At 28.1% G+C, this 20,198-nt stretch overlaps 2 protein-coding genes and 1 non-coding gene across 5 annotated transcripts; all 3 read left to right on the top strand.

Annotated features, from left to right (window-relative positions):
• Positions 1-762: 762 nt before the first annotated feature.
• Positions 763-9,683, top strand: LOC148231120 (uncharacterized). 2 transcript variants are annotated; one of them, XM_088194052.1, is made up of 4 exons: positions 763-800; positions 4,013-5,367; positions 5,576-5,761; positions 8,855-9,683. In XM_088194052.1, exons 2-4 carry the CDS (start codon positions 4,237-4,239, stop codon positions 9,125-9,127), a joined length of 1,590 nt encoding a protein of 529 aa, XP_088050178.1. In that variant the 5' UTR covers positions 763-800; positions 4,013-4,236; the 3' UTR covers positions 9,128-9,683. The 2 variants fall into 2 exon arrangements, with proteins under 2 accessions (XP_088050178.1, XP_088050177.1); XM_088194051.1 differs by having other exon boundaries at positions 766-5,367.
• Positions 9,684-10,652: 969 nt separating this feature from the next.
• LOC148231119 (uncharacterized) lies at positions 10,653-14,125 on the top strand. 2 transcript variants are annotated; one of them, XM_088194416.1, is made up of 6 exons: positions 10,660-10,728; positions 12,828-13,007; positions 13,071-13,256; positions 13,326-13,508; positions 13,578-13,642; positions 13,728-14,125. In XM_088194416.1, exons 2-5 carry the CDS (start codon positions 12,830-12,832, stop codon positions 13,610-13,612), a joined length of 582 nt encoding a protein of 193 aa, XP_088050542.1. In that variant the 5' UTR covers positions 10,660-10,728; positions 12,828-12,829; the 3' UTR covers positions 13,613-13,642; positions 13,728-14,125. The 2 variants fall into 2 exon arrangements, with proteins under 2 accessions (XP_088050540.1, XP_088050542.1); XM_088194414.1 differs by lacking the exon at positions 13,728-14,125 and having other exon boundaries at positions 10,653-10,728; positions 13,578-13,688.
• A 3,020-nt stretch (positions 14,126-17,145) lies between these two features.
• On the top strand, positions 17,146-17,229 carry TRNAL-UAA (transfer RNA leucine (anticodon UAA)). The gene has a single exon. It is a non-coding gene; the product is annotated as a tRNA-Leu (tRNA).
• Positions 17,230-20,198: the final 2,969 nt, after the last annotated feature.

Here is a 20,198-nt window from a genome sequence, read left to right as displayed (position 1 = left end):
TGGCCAACCTTGGCCAACTTCCAGAGAGTGTAGTGCAGGCATTATAAATCATTTGACCGTAAGATTAAGAACATCTAGGAAAACCTAACAGTGATCGTCGATCAGAATAACAAATAAATATAATTATTAATTCAGATCTTTTTTTAGACATTATATAAATTGTAAGACACTGGGTTTAATATATGAGATTTTAACTCAGGTCGTTTAGGTATTTAGTCCCCTACTAATAACACTTGTCTTTCGACTTGTTAATTCCGAAATGGAAACTAAAGGCATTTAAATATTTATCTAAATTAAAAAGGGCATATTTCATTAAAAATAGAATCGATATTTTTATTAAGGTAATATATGGCATAACCTTAAATGTTTAAAAAAATATATTTATGGTAAATCTGTTTTAATACAACAGGCGTTACCGTAACAACCGGGTAAACACAATACCTATAAATAGTTAAACACCAGACTGAAATAAAAGTATATAGTGGCATCAATATTAATAATTTTAAACTATTGTTAGCAGATTTAGGGGTTATGACCCTAGAGGTGATTGACCTTGTGGCTAATGAGGCTCAATGTGAATCTAGTAAGACTTTTTATTGCAATATTTACATGAGTGCGAAACGTTTCCTCCAAGCGGTGATGATGCCCGTGGATGATCCTCAGGCTGCCTGCAGCGAGTGTCAGGAGGTAGTTCATCTTGCGGCGAGAGTCGTTCGGGAGTTCCGGGTCGTTTCTTTGCGTCTGTCAGTAGGGGCGCGTCTGCTGGTCTCTTCGGGTGGCTGCTAGTGACTCCTGACTGGGTGACTGTCTCACCCCCCGACTGTCTGCCTCTCCTCATCAGAGTCCGGGCTATATACTTTGATACGATTTGCTGTTTTATGTTATAATATTTACTATTTTAATTTTAGTTTATTTGTTGACTCAGGAAACTTTTCTTCTATAAAAATATATTATTAAGACACTTATTATAAATATATTATTAGGTTATTTATAGAACCATTTTAAGAGCTCAATGCTGATTTTCTTATAAGCTGTTTTGTTAGCAAAAATAGCTATGATATTATTTATATTATTGTAAATAGTATCACAAATAGCAAGGGTCTTAAAATTAAATCATAATGAACATACGTGTCTGGAACTTAACGTGGTATTTTATTATTAAAAAACGAGTATATTAATTTTTTCAAGTATCAAAAGCTTTGGCAATGTCCAGGAATGCCGTCAAAGCCCCTGAGGGCGTTTCGCAACTATTTGGTGTGTAGCAGAATGAGAACATATAAATGAAAATTGCTTATAGGTTAAGATTTTCTTATTATTATTAAAGTGTTCGTGAAGTATGTTTTGTAGTATTTTATTCGTGGCAGGCAGTAAATTTATATACCGATAATTACAAAAAACCGTAGAATCTGTACAAAGTTTACGAATAACTTTTGCGTTTGATTACTTCTAGACTTTTGAAAATGATAGATAATGAAGAAACGAGTTCTTTTTATTGATAAATGGAGTCATTTTTAGGAATTTTGCGATTGTAAAGTCGCTGAATAATATTTAGTTAATGAGTTGTTATAAAAAGGTGTTTTGCAAAAATATATAATTTGTAATGTTTAATTTATTTTTTAAATTATACAATAGAATTAAGAATGCATCAGTTTTGCAAACTGTCTGCTATTTATTCAGCCTTCTTCTCAACGGTAAAAGTGCACTCTTATCTTTGTGAAATAGCTCAAAACAAGTGTATAAACAATGTAATTAATTAGGCGCAAATATAAAAATATAGCACAATTCTCTAAAGCCAATTAAAATTTTGTCTGTTTGTCTCTACTTTCACATAAAAAAATCATCGATATATTAAATTTTATGGTATAATTATTTTAATTTAATTTTAAAGTTTGACAATTTTTGTAATTTAAATTTGCAAAATTTTAATAATACTTTTTTTCTTTTATAAATAATATTAAATAAAAATATAAGTTACTTTTCCTAATAATTTATTCTTAATGCGTTTGGGACAAAATACATAAAATATTTCTATATTATATAGCAAACCATTACATATTCAATAAGCAATTATTTTTTCTCCAAGACGTAAACATTTGATTCGTATTGTAATTTTTCGTCATGCTCTCGAAAATTAAATGTCAAGTGCATAATTAACTAACCACTTTACCAACAAAAACTTGTTATATAACTAATAACGATAATAAACATCAATTAGAAATTTATATGGAAAATTGAAAAAAATACGCAATTTCCTTATATTCTGATATAATTTTTTGTTGCCCATATTCACAATAATATTATTCAACAAACATACGCGTTTTCTCTTTGATTCGTCTCATTATCCAAATTAAATAACAAGGCTCTTCGGTCGAAATTTTATTACACAATAAACGAAATCGATTTGTTTATATGAAAGTATAGCAATTTACTTTGATTTTTTTACCGTCTACTACCATGTAAACTGTGTGGAGAGAAAAAATAATACACATATTCTATCGATGATAATTTCACATCGACGCGTCAATCTATTGTTTAAAAAATCTAGATTTGTATGAAAATCTCATATTTCACTTTCTATAATCGATGCTGAGTTCTTTCTTATAATGTAGACTTTAATCGATGCTATTATTTTTGTAATCCAATCCCACTGAATACGGTAAATCGATTGTTGCTTGCTAATTATGATGTTTTCTGAGTAGTCTGCCTTTTCATGGTATTGTTTTATTTTCAATAAAAATAGAAATTAGGGCGCTTTCGATAGACACGGATAAGAATGAGTGTTACTATTATAATTATACCTAAATAAGTAATAAAATATCACACAGTCATTATTTTTATATATTTAATATAAAGTGAACCATATAAATGCAAATGAGTTTTAGTAAATACTTAATTTTCATGTTTTTTATGAAGATATTTTATAGTCATCAAAAACTATGACTAGTTTACAAGCATCTTCTTTAAATTATTTTCTATATAGATTTTTTTGATTATTTTTATAGTTGTATTTTATAGCCAGATTTAAAACAAATTTTTTCCTTATTCAGTAGACTATAAATTAGGTTTTTAATATATATTATTTAATAATACTTCTTGGTTATAAAACATAGTTTATAGTGATATTTTACAACTAGTCATAAAACTGAACTTTTTTAAAATGACTTATTTTCTCACTGTCTATTTGCGAAATACTTTTTTTTTATTATTTTATGATTTTATAAGCCGAAAGCTCTGTTAAAAAAACATTTATCCTGTATGATGTTTTGGGATACTGAAATGTGTTTGGCTTAATCTAAAATACACGGTTTTGTAAAATGCGCTTTATTAACCCTTTAAACTCCAAAGACATTTGCAAAAGTTTTTCAGCAACGTCGAGCCATTTTCAGTAAATTGTTTAGGAATTATGTTTGAAGTAAAACATAGATTTTTAAATTTTAATGTATAAATATAATAGGATTTTTTAGAAATGTTTTTTTTATTAGTTAATATTTTTTTATAAAATATATCATAGCAAAATTGTAAAAAAACTTTAATGATGAACGTTAAAACATCAAAGTATTTTTGTTATATTTTAAATACTATTAAATATACTTAGTTCAATATTTTTTTTAATAAAAGTTCATCAGTAATAATAAAATACTTCTATACTAGCAATTAATATGTAATAAAAAATACTAATATTTATTATAATATCGATAAATAATTAAATATATAATTATATTATAGTTCATGACCTCTTTCAAGAGAATGAAATTCGAGACGAGGTCTGATTTTGACCTACAAAGCCATGTAATTAAGTCTATTCATATTACTTTTGATGATATGAAACATAATACAATTAAAAATAAATATGAAAGAAGATTTTCATGGATAAATAAATTAGAATTTTTTTTACAACTTCAAGTCATTACAAATATTTATATGGCATATGAATTCACATTTTGCAAATTTTTCAATTAAATTACTTCCTGTCAACAACAAATCAACATCATGTAATTAATATAAGCACTAGATTTATTACTAGCACGCGATACCCAAGTGCATAAACTATCTCTACAATACAAACTCGCAAAAGATGGAGGGGCGCGATTCGGATGAAGTGATATGTGTTATCCATTTTCTCCGCGTCATCTGATCTTCCCTACCATCGATCATCGTGCTTAAGCTTCCATATCACTTTCTACTCAATGCCAGTGTCGATTCGTGCTCCACACAGAAAAGTCGCAACCTTCAGCCATGAAGGCCGCAGCTTTGATCTTGGCGCTTGCCTCCATACATTTGGTCTTCGGAGAAAATGATACTTATATCGAAACCGAAACGGCGATGCTGAGCGAGAGGAGTCCTAGAGCTATCCACATAGATCTGAGATCGAGATTTGGCAATCATTTTGAAGAAAATGCAAAACCCAGACGCTCAAAAACCAGGAGGAGGAAACAAAAACCGAGATATACTACACCGAGATATGATTTTGAAGAAGAAGAAGCTAGCTATGTAAGGAATGCGCCTAAAGAATCTGGTGAATCTAATTTCGAACCGTATTTTAAACATCCTTACATAGGCAACGTTGGTAAAATCTTCAATCAGAAAGACATAAATGATTATTATCTGAAAGAGAACAACGACTATGCAAAGCTAGTTAATGATGTAGTTATGCAAAATAAGAATAAAGGACATAATGTATACTATCCAGAGAGTCAAGAGCAAGAAGATTCTTATAAAACGATTGTGAGCTACGATAAAAAAGATTCAACTAAAGTCTATCCTACACTGAGTTCAAGTTGGGGTAATTTGAAGAATTATGATCATATGACAGATAACTTTGAAGAGTATAAACATAATGATGGATGGTATTCTAAACCAACGAAACCTGCTACTACTTATTACGATTATAATAAATACAAAGATGATGATGTAACGACTGTTTCGCCTTATAAAAATTATGCTAGCAGTTATACATTTGATACTAAGCATACTCCTGAATCGAATAAATTTAAGGTATCATCATACCCTTCAGGGCGATATACGGTAAAAAACACTGATTATGTATCTGAATTTGATACAAAAGGCAATCCAATTTCACCGTCTGCTTTGAATGATTACATCAACATGAACAAAGATGAAACTCCAGACTTTGTACAGTCTTTTTATGACTATAACTCGAATACTAAATTAAAGGGAGGACCTTATTACACACAACCGAGTTATGAATCTACTAACAATAATAAGGATTACGGTAAAGGATACGCTTCTTCCTATAACTATTCACCTTATTACGACAGCAATAGTTATGAAAGTCAATCGGGATCCTACAAGAACGTCAATTATGATAATCAGCAAGAGAACCATTATTATTCACAATCCATGCCGGTAATTATGATTTTTTAATTGCTCAATAACGATATATTGTATGGAAATATTTTTCATTTGGCAAAAAATAGATGGTCATAAAAATTTCTCTCATATATGTCGATCGCGTGAAATAACTAGGTTAATATGCATTGTTTTTATATATTATTTATATTAAAATATGTTTATGTTATGCATAATTGCAGTGATATTCTTTGTTTTCTATTAGATGTCACATCCCATCTTGGTTCCGGTGCCTCAACCTTATCCTGTGCAGGTTCCCATAGCAAAACCAGTCGCTGTGCCTATAGTCAAAGAAATAAAGGTGCCCATAGAGAAAGTTATACCTTATCCAGTGATCAAGAATGTACCATATCCAATTGAGAAGCACATTCCGGTTCCGGTGGAGAAAAAGGTTAGTTGAGCTATTAGTTAATTAAATTAAATTATAAAATATAGTTAAAAAAAATATGAATAATAATTTATATAAGTTAAATTAATTAAATTTAAAGAAATAAAGTTTGTTTATTTTTTTACTGCTGACTGAGATATTTGAGAACTAATTTAGGTAATAGTAGCTAAATAAAAAATTATCACCTTACTAGAAATTTGGATTTAAAATAAAGACAGGATGTTATAAAAAAAATATGTTTATGTTATAAAATATAGTTTTGGAAAAGTGTAGATATAACAAGAATTTTGCCACAAAAATAAGCTATCTAATTTTTTGGTTGATTTTTATTGTTGTTTTTTTCTTGCATATATTTTTTCTATGTATTTTATTTGATATTGAATTTTTTGATATCATTGGGCAACTATAATTTTTGAAACAATTAACATGTTATATTATTTGTGGCGACCACAACATTATGTTCCCTTTAAAAATTTTCTATGTTTAATTTATACAGTAAAGATTAAATAAAGTATGTTAACTTGGCATTATACACAATTATAGATGAAACTTTTTTTATTATGAACATATTTTATAGCTTGTTATAAAACCGCTTTTCTCGTCGTTGTCTTCTATAACATGAATTAATTTATCAAGTATGTAATAATAAAAATGTTTTTATAAATGTGTCTTAATCACAAAGTGTCTTAAAAATCGATTTTTTGCTGTCTTTAACTATATTAATTAGGGTTAAAAAACTATTATGCTCATATGTTTATATTATAAAATATTATGCAATCAGATAAGCAAGTTACCAGTAGGAACACTGATTTAAAAGGAAAAATACTTCATTTATATATTAGTCTCAAACTATATATAATGTAAGAACATTGTTATTGAGTAGTATCTTACATTTTTTTATTTAATAGCATCAATGCCTATCGAAGCGTTAGTGAAAATAACATTAAAAACTGTAAAAAATATTGGCCGTGAAAATTTAGAGACACAAAAAGTCAATGGCATGCTTTTTTAAGTATCGTAAATTTTATTAATTGCCTTGAAGAAAAAATATGAAATTTTATAATAGCAACAATATTTCAATGCATAATTAATTTTTATATAGTCGTTTCTTGTATTTTATATTCCACTTAATATGGTGTTCGTTTATATACCGGTGATGATGTAAATTTACAGTTTCTCATGGACAAAGTTTCCATTACAAGTATTACAAGTTCATGGACAGGAAGAGTATTAAACTATAAGTCAACGACTTTAGAAAAAAATGCAGTTCTCAAGAATTTCTATTTGTCTTAAAGTTATATTTTTAAGAATTGTGAAATAAAAAATAAACGCATACATAAAACACGTTCTTTGCCGAAGCTCGTTTCGCATTTTTACACTCCAGCACATATACCAGCACGACATATCGTGTCTGGACACACGTTCTCTTATAACTTATCGGTTTGTTTTGAAAAGTGAAAATTCTCCACAAGTCTATGATCCGAGCACATTGTCGCTGTAGACATTATAATGTAAGGAGAAAGCAAAAAAACAACTAAGGCGAGTTTTCAGATTGGATTTTAATCGGTGTCTGTTTTCACTCTCGAGCGGAAAAGCTCATAGAATTAGCTAATCGTTTTTATATGTGAAATGAGTGTCGATGATTCACGGTTGTTTAAGCTGTGTTATGATATTTTATATAACACAAGAGTAATCATTCTTAAATATATGTCAATATCATAAATGATATAAGTGTAATTATAAATATTAATAATAATCTAAACATTTATTTCGTTGATCTGAAATAATGCAGTAAAATATTATTCTACAGTTAGTTAAACTAAGGCATACCGTGAAATTCTATGCTAAATTAAAAACGTATTATTTTTAAATAAATACACAGACTTTATAATCTCTAATTTTTTCGATTTAATAACAAGAATTTTTTTTTTTCATCTTAAATTGTCACGAATATATGTTTTCATAAATAAAATAATATAATATTTGACACAAAGATTTCTATATTTGTACAAAAAAATCGTACTTATGATTTATGATAAAATTTGTTTTCCATATTCATGAACAAAAAAATCAAGGAAGGGTACATATGAATTATAAATTAATAAAAAGTATTCTATAATATAATTTATTTATAATACATAATTCACTTACTAATTGTTAATATCTGATTTGCTTGAATATTTTTTGTATTTAATAAAAACAGTCTAATTTAATACATGAGAATAATATTGTTGTGTTTTAAAAAAATTGTGTATGATTATTTTCACATAAATAAAGTCATTCGTGAAAAAAATTAAGCCAGGCTTAAAACGGATTTAGGTGTTTATTTAATTTATATAACTAGGCGTCACAAATGAAATCGTTAACAAAAAACCTATGTTTGAATCTTTAATAACATTTATTAATATACTTACTGAAACAATTAAATTTTTATTCATGGCATTATTTATAACAAATAATTTAGATGAAAGACGAAAAAAAATATGACTTTTTTTAATGCATGAATGCATAGAGAGATATTAACGAAAAAATCTGATTTTCAGAAAATCTATATATGATGTTAGAATGCAAAACTTTATATATTTTGGACAAAAATAATTATATTGATAGTCGAACAACAGACAAATTAGGCACTAAAACAATAAAATGTAAAAGAATTTGGGATAAAAATTTATAATATCAAACTACATATATTTTTAGATTTATTTTTTAACATGATACAACAGTTTTATTAAATTAATAATTAGTCCTGAATTTATAATGGCAAATACAGTTTTGTCCTGGATATTAAACACCAGTATCTATCTGTAAAGTCATATTATATTGAATTTTAGTGCGATACCTATTTAAGAATGTTCCATGACTCGTTATTATTGTTTTTTATTTATATTTACATACATAATATCTCTAAGTTACATATGTTCTTAGTAAAATGACGACAAATAAATGGAATGTTGTTTGTAAGATACATAATGCCAACATAAGTATGATTTATGCCTATTATAATACCACAAAATTGTAGAAAACTATAGTTATTATACTAACAAATGATCTGATCATTTTTTTGGTACTTTTTTTAATTTATGTTTTTTTCAGGTGCCAGTTCCGGTTCCCCATCCAGTCCCCGTGAAAATACCGATAATTAAGAACGTCTATCATCACGCACACGAAGACGAAAACCACGATCACAATAACGGCTACGAACACAATAACAGCTACGAACATGAACATGAATATGACCACAAACACAATCACAAAAATTACAACCATAATCATAACAATCACAAGAACTACAACAGGAGCCATCATCACCGTCGTCGTAATCGTCCGGGGAGAGGAAAACGTGTAGATCAACAACGATATTCATAAACAATATATTTATCATTAATAACTATGAAATAATGATGACGTCTATTAATTAAATCCATTATGATAAAACTCTAGACCAATAAAAATAGGCTAGCGTTTGATAACATGAAAAATGTAGGCTGTTTTATATTTTGCTTTTGTCAAAATAAGACAAATTCACAATTGTTTCCATTTATCAAAAGATATGTTGTACTGAAAATTAAATAAATTTGACATGGCTTAAATTTCTCTGTGACGTTATACAATAATTATGTCAATCTTATTCAATTAATTTGTATAAAATCATCTTTATTCATCGATTATGTTAATTTGTGTTAAGATGTAAATATAATTTAATCATATAATAATTTTAATATATACATACACATTTTGTGATATCAATATTATATTAATTCTAATTTATATCATATTTTAGTGCTGCCATATACATCTATACACAAATGTGCGTTTAAATTATACTGTATGTATGGCATTCTAAAATAATTTTTGTAAATATTATATTTGATAAGCTGTTATGTATTTTTAATAATTAAATAAATCACTTGATCAAAATAAATTTGTTTTCAATATATATTGTAAATGAACACAGATCATTTAATAATTAAAACTGAATCTTTAACATATAACTACTGATAATTTAACAAAATTACTGAACAAAAGCAAACATAATTACTGACTTAGATGTGTCACCATAGATCAAAAAACATCAGATGTATAGCTCTTAAAAAACGTTCCACATTCATTCTGAATTTAGCATTTAGCATTCAAAATTTGATCGTTATTTTATGAAAATAATCAACTGGTCGGTCGGCGAGTATATTATATCTTACCGGCCGATCCAGAGGGACAGTTGCAATTCAGTAACACGTAAAACTGCACGCTGCACATGGACAGCTTCACTACTACTGATATCTTTAGGCAATGTATATTATATTTTGCTTTTGTAAATTGTTAGTAACAAGAGAATTTCATGTGTTGCAAGCGTTGAGACGTTCGATTGATTGTTTTCATATTTGTTGATCAATATAAAAATAAAATAAATAAAATCTATTTTAAATAAGCTGAACTAAGAAGAATGTAAATTCTACGTTAAAAAAATAAAAAATTTTGATAAATTAGATTATTTATAAGTGCGTCTATAAAATCAAAACACTCGTTTTTAAACAATATCTTTCATTGAAAAAAATATTTTTTCTCAATAATTAATATAAAATAAACATATTGTGCTACTTTAATTAATAAGAACTAACAAACTAAACGAATGCTTTAAAATCATTCTATAAAATATATTTTCTCCTCGCATTAATGGCATTTCGTTAAAGTGGTTAAATTATCTTAATTTAATGCAAAATTTATATATTTTATCCTTTTTTGGAAAATGCAATATTATCGTTTCTTTAATGGGGTCATCTTGACAATAATTGGTTTCATTTGAATAATGTTAATAAATCGAAGATCACCTTGACATTATGGGCGGTTGACCTCCACTGAAGTTATAAGTAAACTTTGATATAAGCACCTGAAAGGTATGTGAGTGACCTCAGAAGTGATCGGAACTCTGCGGTGGAATCATCTCACGTGCTACAAAAAATATTTTTGAGGTAATAGCTGTGCTTTATATTAAAATAATGTGCTATATACATTAATAAGTGAACACTTTAAAACAATATTTTTGCTATGAAATGGATTCATATTATTTTTCTACGTTGATTTTTCACAATTATACTTTGATAAAATATTTTTAAATGCATTTTTATGATAGTTGATGATAATTCAATCATATTTCATAATATATGATACATTTTATTAAGTTTAATAAATTTTAAGTTATGCTTTCTACTCTTGATTATAATTTTATGATATTTTATGTATAAAAAATAAATATAAAAAGTAGTTTTGTAATGTTTTACAAAACTTACTAATAAATATTTTTACGGTAACATATATTTTTATTGTTGTATATTTGTCAGGAATGCTTAAAAGCTTAGTTAATATGTAAATAAAATCTTTAATAATGTAAAACAACCAATGTCAGTAAATAAATAAGAACATTGAAGTAGAATTAATAATAAAGTTCCTGAATCTTTGTGGCAAAAAAATGTTTTACGTGTAATCATAATTCACACCGTCATTCTGATCAAATAATCTATATCTTTTTAATAAGTCTAATTACAGGAATAGAATATCTATATTTTTAAAGTTCAAGAACATTTTGAATTAAAGTAATTGGATTTTTTGTAGCAATCTTTAAATATTTTTTTTAATTTTTCCACTGAAAAAAAACTATTAATAACATTTATGCTTTAAATTAAATATGTATAATATATGATAATAAATAATAAATATTTAAATATAATAACATAATTTGTTAAAAAAAAATTTACTATTGAAAATTTTACTTTTTATATTTAACAATCAATAATTACAGTCTAGAACCAAAAACTCTATTTAAATGTATATTTATTATAAAACAATTTATATAATTTAGTGAGTATTATTTATTATTTAAATAAGCAAAATATAAATAAATTAGTACTGCAAAATAATCAAAAAATAATGCTTTTAACCCTTTTAACGCCAGTGACATTTTAGCGAGTCACCTGTTATTTCTATTCACGCTTCTGTATCTCTTTCTAAAAAAAATATAAAATACTTGGCTTACTGATAAATAAAGCTGATAATTAACAAAAAATTGTAAATAATTTAGTAACGAGTTTTAAAAAATAATTTGTTTAAGAAAAATATTCAACAAGTGTATTAAAAATATTAAAAATTCTGCTATAAAATAAATTTAGTAGTATTTTAAAACGTATTATTTATTATATTAAAAAATATAAAAGCAAAGAAAATGAGGATTAGGTTAAAAAAATAAAAAGCATAGTTTTTTTGTAGCAATTTGATAATATTTTTTTTTCTTTAAAAGCAATAATTTAAATTGATGTAATATAGCACCAAAGATATGTTTTAAAGTAATTTAATTATTTATATGTGTTTTGTTTTATTATTAAAAAATTAGTAATAAGTATTATTAACTTCAATAAATAGTAAAAATGTGAATAAAATTAATATTTTGGCAAAAAATATTTTTTGCAAGCTATTTAATAATTTAATAATTTTCTTTTTTTGCTTTATAAATTTATATATATTTTTATATATTTTTCTACTTTTAAAATCAATATCTATGATCTATATTGCCTAAGTTTAAATAACTATTATTTAACCTATTTTTTGCTATTTAAGGCTAAGTTTCAACATATACTGTGGTTTTTGTGCCATTTGTATATATTTTATCATCAAGTTTATTATTTTGTTTTGTATATTTTAACCTTTTTAATAGTTTAATTAATTCTATAAGATCTTAATTTAAGCAATTTATTTACAGAACTTATGTTAAATTATAGTTTTTAACATCTAAAAACACGTTCTGGTGAAACATTATATAATTTAATATATAAATTTATAATGAATACAAAGACCAGTTGCTCAATCAATTCACACCGCTAAAAGTCCATTGATAATTTTTAAGTATCATAACATTAAGCATTAGAATAAATAAAGAGCGTACACGTAAAATTAACTCTCGGAGCATTTTCATTCATTCATTCTATTGCGAAAGTGATCGTTCATGGTCAATTTCAACGCAAACAGAACTCGCCGGTGTTTGCTATGAGTTAACACAAAATTTTGACGTTGTTTTCAGAAATGATGAAATGCTTGATCAGTGCTTGCCTTATGCTGGCGTTTTATATTGATTTTTCTGAAGAATTGATCTGCGGAGAAGTCGACTGTCCTCCAGAAGCTGTGACATGTTCGTTGAAGTACGTTTATGCAAATAAACCGAGGAGAAAAATCACGACAGTCAATTGTTTTAATCCTTATCGTAAGTATACAATGATTTTAAAATACATTAGACATGTAATTCATTTATCAATTTAAACACCAGAAAGGAACGTCTTAACAAAGACTTACGACACACCAGAAGAACCGCCTTCGGTGCCACTTCCAACTGTTGAATGTGGAGGGTATCAATGCAAACAAGGAGCATACAATTGTACCACAATCACTACTCCATCGGTGAATAAAAAACCTCCGACTGAAACAACCCATTTAATATGCAGAGACGATGAAGGTTAAACTCAATCTTAAACAATATATTGCTATACTAGATATCTGTATATATGGGATTAATAATTAACAGGTGATATAATCGAGGAAAGGGATATAGTCCGAAATTTAACAATACCAGAAGCCACAGGTTTACAACCACCCATTTGCGAAGGACACATGTGTCCCAAGGGATCAAGGAGTTGTACTTACGATACGGTCATTCACTTGGACCCATATAATAAAACAACACATGTCAAGTGTTATGATATAAAAAGTAAATATGATTATATATATTTATATTTATTTCCTATGCTATTTTACATATGTATATTTATTTTTCTAGAAAAACTCACTTCAGACGTCATTCTGGTGCTGTGAAAAAATATATTTTAATCTAAAATATAAAAAGTGTCATTCTAGTCTTTTTTACATAATAAAAATTATTTTTAATACATATTAATGTATGTTGATATTCGACTTTTTAATATTACAGTGGTGAAGAAATGTCTGCTGAAAATTAACACACACAAAATAAGAGCAAAATGGAGCAACAGTATCAGAAAGTTAATTGAGCTTAATGGGAAATGAAAAGTGATACAAATATTGAATTCAATAATACTGCAATTGCTTTCAGCTAATGACAGTACATATAAATGCCAGTGTTGATATCAATCGACAGTGTAAGATTAGCATCATTAATAGATAAAGAAATATATCAGATTATGACCTATCTAAATAATCTAAAACAAAAGCGCCTTGAAAATAACATTCCTAATAATCGAAGGCCCGGCGCGAGTTGTTTTTCTTGTGGGAGCAATAATTTTTAGCGCCTTGACAACTGTTTTTTTATTATAAATTGCGAATAAAACTAAAACGCATGATAGTAGTTTATCAAAATTATACTGTAGCGGTAGAAGAATTGCCTGAACAGTTCCAACTTCCATCCCATTCGGTCCATTGTCATATGTAATGCGTCTAAACTGGGTCCAAGAGTAACAACAATGAATATACATTCGCGCTTCTTTTTTCTAGACTGTAAAAACAACCATTACAGTTTATGAGAAATTCTAAACAAAAAATATTAACCGCAATGAGAAACTATATCCGAAAGGTTGCCTTGTAAATACGCGTTAAAAGCGTGATAAATAATTTTTTTATAATTTGAAATTAAAAAAAATGTTGATTCGTTACGCCGCCGACGCACTTTGATATTAGAATATTCTGGCAGATTATCTGAACAAAGTGACAGTTTGTATCTTTACAAATAAAAATGTATGCTATAACGGTTTTACAACTGTCGACATGTGAGTGGATGTGCCACATGATAGCGTTGCCAAATCAGATGGTGACAATTTATACAGACAAATCTTCAGCTGTATAAAATACCACTGTTATGTAAAATCAGAGCCGGGACTAGACATTTTATCATCTGAGGCAAAAATGCAAATTTGTGCCCCTTGCATAGTTTTTTCTCTTAGAATCAAGGCAGTCGAGAGCAAACCTGGGCCCTGGGAAAACAATGATTCCGGGCCTCATGACAAAAATAGAAAAAAATATGTATTTTTTAGCATCGTGAAATAATTTCTTAAATAAAAATAATAGGTACGGGTTAACCCTTTCTATGTTACAAAAAAATATAAAAATAAATCACCATGGCGACATATTTTCTGAAATCATATTTTATGTGAAATCATTAAAAATATTTATTCACAATATAAACTTGATAATTAGTCGTGTTTTCTTTGCTGTTTAGTGTTGCCATATAGTGAATTTCCAGTCCAGGTCAAAAGCAATAAAATCCTGCCATCGCAGTGAAAACGCTAGATTGTCAAGACTTTTTATAACAATGTTACGAATGAGAATCGAATAAGGCACATATAAACCGAATTTCGACTAAAAGTAGAGCGCAAAAAATAATTATCCTTTCTCAGAAGTCAAAAAATCACGTCTAAAGCAATAAAATCGTATCGGCGCCGCATCGGGAACGCTTGATAACTGCGACGGCGACGTTTAATGAGTGGAAGAACTATTGGCTATTCTGTCCAGAGACGTCCCATAGGTATAGGCAAGTAGACAGTTGCCTAGAAGCGGCAAGTCCTGAGGAGCGGCAAATGATCACAGAACAAGTATTGAAAATGTATTTTACCATATACTGCATTAAATGACATGCATTTTTCTGGCCAAATTCAAGAAAAGAAGCAAATGCCCCTACCTGTCCCTCCCCCCTAAATGACGTCTCTCTTTATAATTCACGACAAAAGCAAGAAAATCGTGCCGTCGCAGTGGCAACATTCATATTAAAAAATATATAACAATATTACGACACACAATAAGTAAGAATTAAATAAAGCATATCTAAACCGAATTTTGCCCAATAGAAGGGCGCAAAAAACAATTATCACTTCCCAGAAGACAAAAATCCACGTAAATTATCAAAAATTATATTTTAATTCAAAATGGTAACTCTATGGGTGGCTAATCGATATCATAGCACAGTGAAGGTTTGCAATTTTAAATCTTTGTAAATGTCACTAGCCTTTGCCATATTTTTAAAAATATTATGGTTTAATAAATGTAAATGATTTATAGCCTTACATTATACTAAATAACCATATTATTAGACTCAAGCTTTATGGCACCTTTAGGTGCACAATAGGCACTTGCGATTTTCTTGATGATTTCTATAGAAGCCATCAGCGGCGAAAGGGTTAATTACTAGTAGGAGGATGTTTTCTCTGGGGGATATGAATCAGTGCCTTTAAAGATATTGGCATTAAACGCAAGTTATTGTTTTTAGGAAGTGGTACTGGCATTAGATTTAAGTCGGAGACGTGCTTCACCACTGTTACCTAACAGTCGTGAGCCCAATGCGTTACAACAGGGTAAATTAGTACTAATTGTTGACGGTTTTATTCTTGTTTGTATAAAATATTTTAAATATGTTGTGTAAATGTAATCGCAACGTCAGAATTTCAATAAATTATTAATATGTCAGTGACCAGTAAAAAAACGTGCCAAAGTCTACTGACAGGTTTTTTGAAGTAGAGCAAGGAGATTTATCATTGATAACACTTTATTATAAAGCAAGAATGAAGTACGTTTCTCTGTAAATTAGCTAATTGATCTGTCTAATACGCACGACTGATTGCCTCCGTTGCAATTGAGATCCGAAAATGAATCGTTATAGACGGAGTAAAAATACTTTGCGAACGCGTCAGAGATGTCCTAATAGTCGCCAACAGTTTACTCAACGCGATGCAACGAATCTCTAAAAACTTTTGTGATAAAAGAACATTTATATTCTCCATAATATTGCTGTTATTAATAGTTAGTAAATAAAGATAGTTAATAGTTAGTAAACATAAAGATACCTTCAGTATGCTTGTGAAATTTACAACTAACCGTTGTGCACAGGAACAGATTTTTGGGTATTTGCCCCCCCCCCTCCTTGAATTTTGACAGAAAAATGTCATTTAATGAAATATTATGAATCATAATTAAATATTAAAAAAATACCACACTCTGGCCATATTTTATCCTTCCCCCCCCCTTCAGGAAAAAAGCTAAAATGACGTCCCTGTTCCTATCTACCGATCAACATGCAACATATATTAGACTTATTAGCATTAATTTTATTATTAATTCAATTTTATTTATGACGAGTTTTTCTACGACACAATGTATAGATTAAACTGAATTCTAAATCGGTTTTGTTCTATAATATATGAAAAGTTTCTTTGATTTGTTCATATAATTGAAACAAATTTCAATTTTTTAATTGCTCATGGGAAATATATTATATTTTTTCTATATAATATAATTTACATACCATAAAAAAAAATAAATGCTCTAATTCTATCTAACATTTTAAATCATTAGTGTCATGGTCAATTTTATCTCTCTGCTGTATAGTCAGATTGGCCGAGTGGTCTAAGGCGCCAGATTTAAGCTCTGGTTCCCGAAAGGGAGCGTGGGTTCGAACCCCACATCTGACAAGTATTTTCTTTTTTCATAAACAATGAACATTTAGGGAATATATGAACTAGTAAAATTGTTAGCCATTTAGGAAGATAAGGCACGCTAATATAAATAACATATGTCATGTACGTCATAATAACCATGGAAATTCATGGAAATATTTTTTATTACATTTTTTAATAAAATTATTTTTTCTAAAAATATTTTATTTTATTTATTAGTAATGATTAGCATATTTATAAAATATATGTATTATAAAAAATAAATAAAATAATAAATATTAATTTTTGAGCTAAGAAACGAACCACTTTTATATAATTTTCCATAACGTTGTGCGTAAATAAAATCAATTTATTTTCATAGATGTCTTTTCCTACATTGGACACAGCATTGAATAATTTACGATATTATTTATAATTTTTATTAATTGTAAACAAGTCTCATTATTTTATATATGTTTAGTAAATATGATTACTATATACTTAATCTTTCCTTTATTGTTTTATCTAAAACCAATAATATTTTTTGTATTAGGAGACAATTTATGAGTTGAACCATAATGGAAGAGGTTAAAATATATATCAGATAGAAAGTCACTGACCTAAATCTATGACCTTAACCGACCAGGTTCATTTGCCATCACTAATTAAAAATTATATAAGATTTTTCATTTTTTCAATAGTCACACTTTATTCAATTACTAAATAATTCTAGAAACAAGTTACTATGTGCATATGAGTCATATTCGTCATTCAAAACATGATTTAGCACATCTAATTGACCTATTCATTGCAGTAGCATAACAAAACTTTTTATAAGCATATCCCAAATCTATCAAAGCACAGTCGAAAATAACATTATAATACATGTTATTATGTATTTTTTCATTGTGTGCCAGCAAAAAAGGATGTTTGGCTTACCGAGACTAAAAGTATACCATTGCGTAACTAACCTTTGAAAAGTGGGTTAGTGCAAACAAATGCACAACCACAAAAACTCACATGAAATTAAATTCAGATGAAATATGCCATTAGTTAATTATAATTGTGAAACTAGACATTATAAAATCATCAATGTATACAATTGAGTAAACATTACCGTCTTAATGGCTGGTCATTGCTTGACTGCAAATGCATGATTTTATTTAGAGATTACTTATTTAAATAATTGCTGATATGAGAATGCAGATTCATAATATTTTGCATAAGTGCTATCCATCCAACCATATGTTTTTTTTTGTAGAGCACGTGTAAGATGATTACCTTCAAAATAACCATAAAATGAATCGTCCATTTTTTAAAACTTGTTAACCTTGAAAGGATCAAGATCTACTTATATACATACAGTTGGTACAATATAGTGATTTTTTTATTTTTGTTTATTACATAATTAAATAATACATTTTTATAAACATATATATTTACATTTCATTGGTTGCTGGTTAATTACCATTATCACAATTTACGATTGATTAGCTAAATTAATAATTATTAGTTAATTACCATTATCACAATTTACGATTGATTAGCTAAATTAATAATTATTAGTTAATTACCATTATCACAATTTACGATTGATTAGCTAAATTAATATATTTGATTGATATTCAGGTTTGCCATGGTGTGGTTGTTAAATATTGTAATACATGCATGAGTATATATATTTATATTGATTACATCTCCATCTATATATAATGTGTATCTAAACTTATAAACTGCTGTATCTATACTTCTATCCAATATATATTATATCTACAGGACGATTATCATTAAACAGTATGCGTGTGGAAAATTATGTTCTTTCAATAACACGTTTGCAAAAAGATATTAATAAAATGCACCTGCCTTAGCTTAAGCTAGTCAGGATTCATATTTATAGGTGTAAATAAGTTTCATTAAATCTAGATAAAGGCAATGGTCTGATACAAAATATCATTATTGCATATATTTATTCCACATTTTTCTTTAATTATATTTAGGTATAATTCATCAGTACTGGTTACTTTTTTAGTTCACAAATTATGTTGTGAATTCTTCCAATCTTACATTTAATGTTTCATTATTGTATTGTAATAATTTATTAAACTGAGGTATTGAATACAAATTTTTTTCTATACTTTTAATGTAGTATGTATTCATTTTTTCTGCTATCATATGATGATCTTTATATATACTTCCATCAATCTCCATATTTATTATGTCATTTATCTGAGTTAAATATTTTTTTTATTGTTTTTTTTCCACGTCTTATAGATTGCAAATTTTTACTTTTAATGTTTTCAGCTTTTGAAGTAAAATATTATAATATTATAGAATATTAGATAAAGCGATCCTAATTAAGTTTATTAGCTTTTTAAAATATATCAGTAAAACTTGATAGTGGTTCATCTAGTTTTTCTCAAGTTGAATTGATGACGTGATTTTTATTTATGGAAAGAATAAAGAAGTTTATCTGTGGAACTTATGCAATGGAGCTGTTATGCCTGCACTACATTCTCTGGAAGTTGGCTAAGGTTGGCCAAGGACGGAGAATATAGTGGATTACTTCGGTCGAGTTTGGTTCTGCCCGCTCTAAAATCTCTCAGAAGTTGTCCGAGGTTACCGAGAACGGGAGGTAAAGTGGGGGTAATTCAGTCGACTTGGCTAGCTTCGAGCGTTTCCGAACATTGTCGGCAAACGGACCGAAGATAAAGGATCCGAAGTCGGAGCTGCTCTTTCGAGCGCGAGCGGTGAGATACTCCCCGCGTGTTAAGTGACGAGAGTGAGAGAGATAATGATATGGTGTTTCGCAAACTGAGATAGAACGAGTAACTCAGTTTAATTTCAGTATGCGCGTAGGCGTCCTATGGTCAACACGTATGTCGAGCGCTGCATCGTGGTCACGTGGTCAATTTATAATACCAAATGCTTATCGGGGACTTCAACAGACTGTAACTGACACCTTAAAATATTTTAGGGCACCAAAAGGGATTAATTATATTTTTGAT

This window comes from Plectrocnemia conspersa, unplaced genomic scaffold, assembly GCF_051122295.1.
Source record: "Plectrocnemia conspersa isolate PC_06_02 unplaced genomic scaffold, ASM5112229v1 ptg000010l, whole genome shotgun sequence".
In the NCBI taxonomy this organism is placed as follows: Eukaryota; Metazoa; Arthropoda; class Insecta; order Trichoptera; family Polycentropodidae; genus Plectrocnemia; species Plectrocnemia conspersa.
This window is presented reverse-complemented; position numbering and strand designations above follow the sequence as displayed.

Excerpts from the sequence above, each read along its gene's own strand:
- LOC148231120 (XM_088194052.1), top strand. The coding sequence starts at position 4,237 with ATGAAGGCCGCAGCTTTGATCTTGGCGCTTGCCTCCATACATTTGGTC. Across the intron at positions 5,368-5,575 it reads ATTATTCACAATCCATGCCG|ATGTCACATCCCATCTTGGT; the intron begins GTAATTATGATT and ends GTTTTCTATTAG. Across the intron at positions 5,762-8,854 it reads CGGTTCCGGTGGAGAAAAAG|GTGCCAGTTCCGGTTCCCCA; the intron begins GTTAGTTGAGCT and ends TGTTTTTTTCAG.
- LOC148231119 (XM_088194416.1), top strand. The coding sequence starts at position 12,830 with ATGATGAAATGCTTGATCAGTGCTTGCCTTATGCTGGCGTTTTATATT. Across the intron at positions 13,008-13,070 it reads CAATTGTTTTAATCCTTATC|AAAGGAACGTCTTAACAAAG; the intron begins GTAAGTATACAA and ends TTTAAACACCAG. Across the intron at positions 13,509-13,577 it reads CAAGTGTTATGATATAAAAA|AAAAACTCACTTCAGACGTC; the intron begins GTAAATATGATT and ends TTATTTTTCTAG.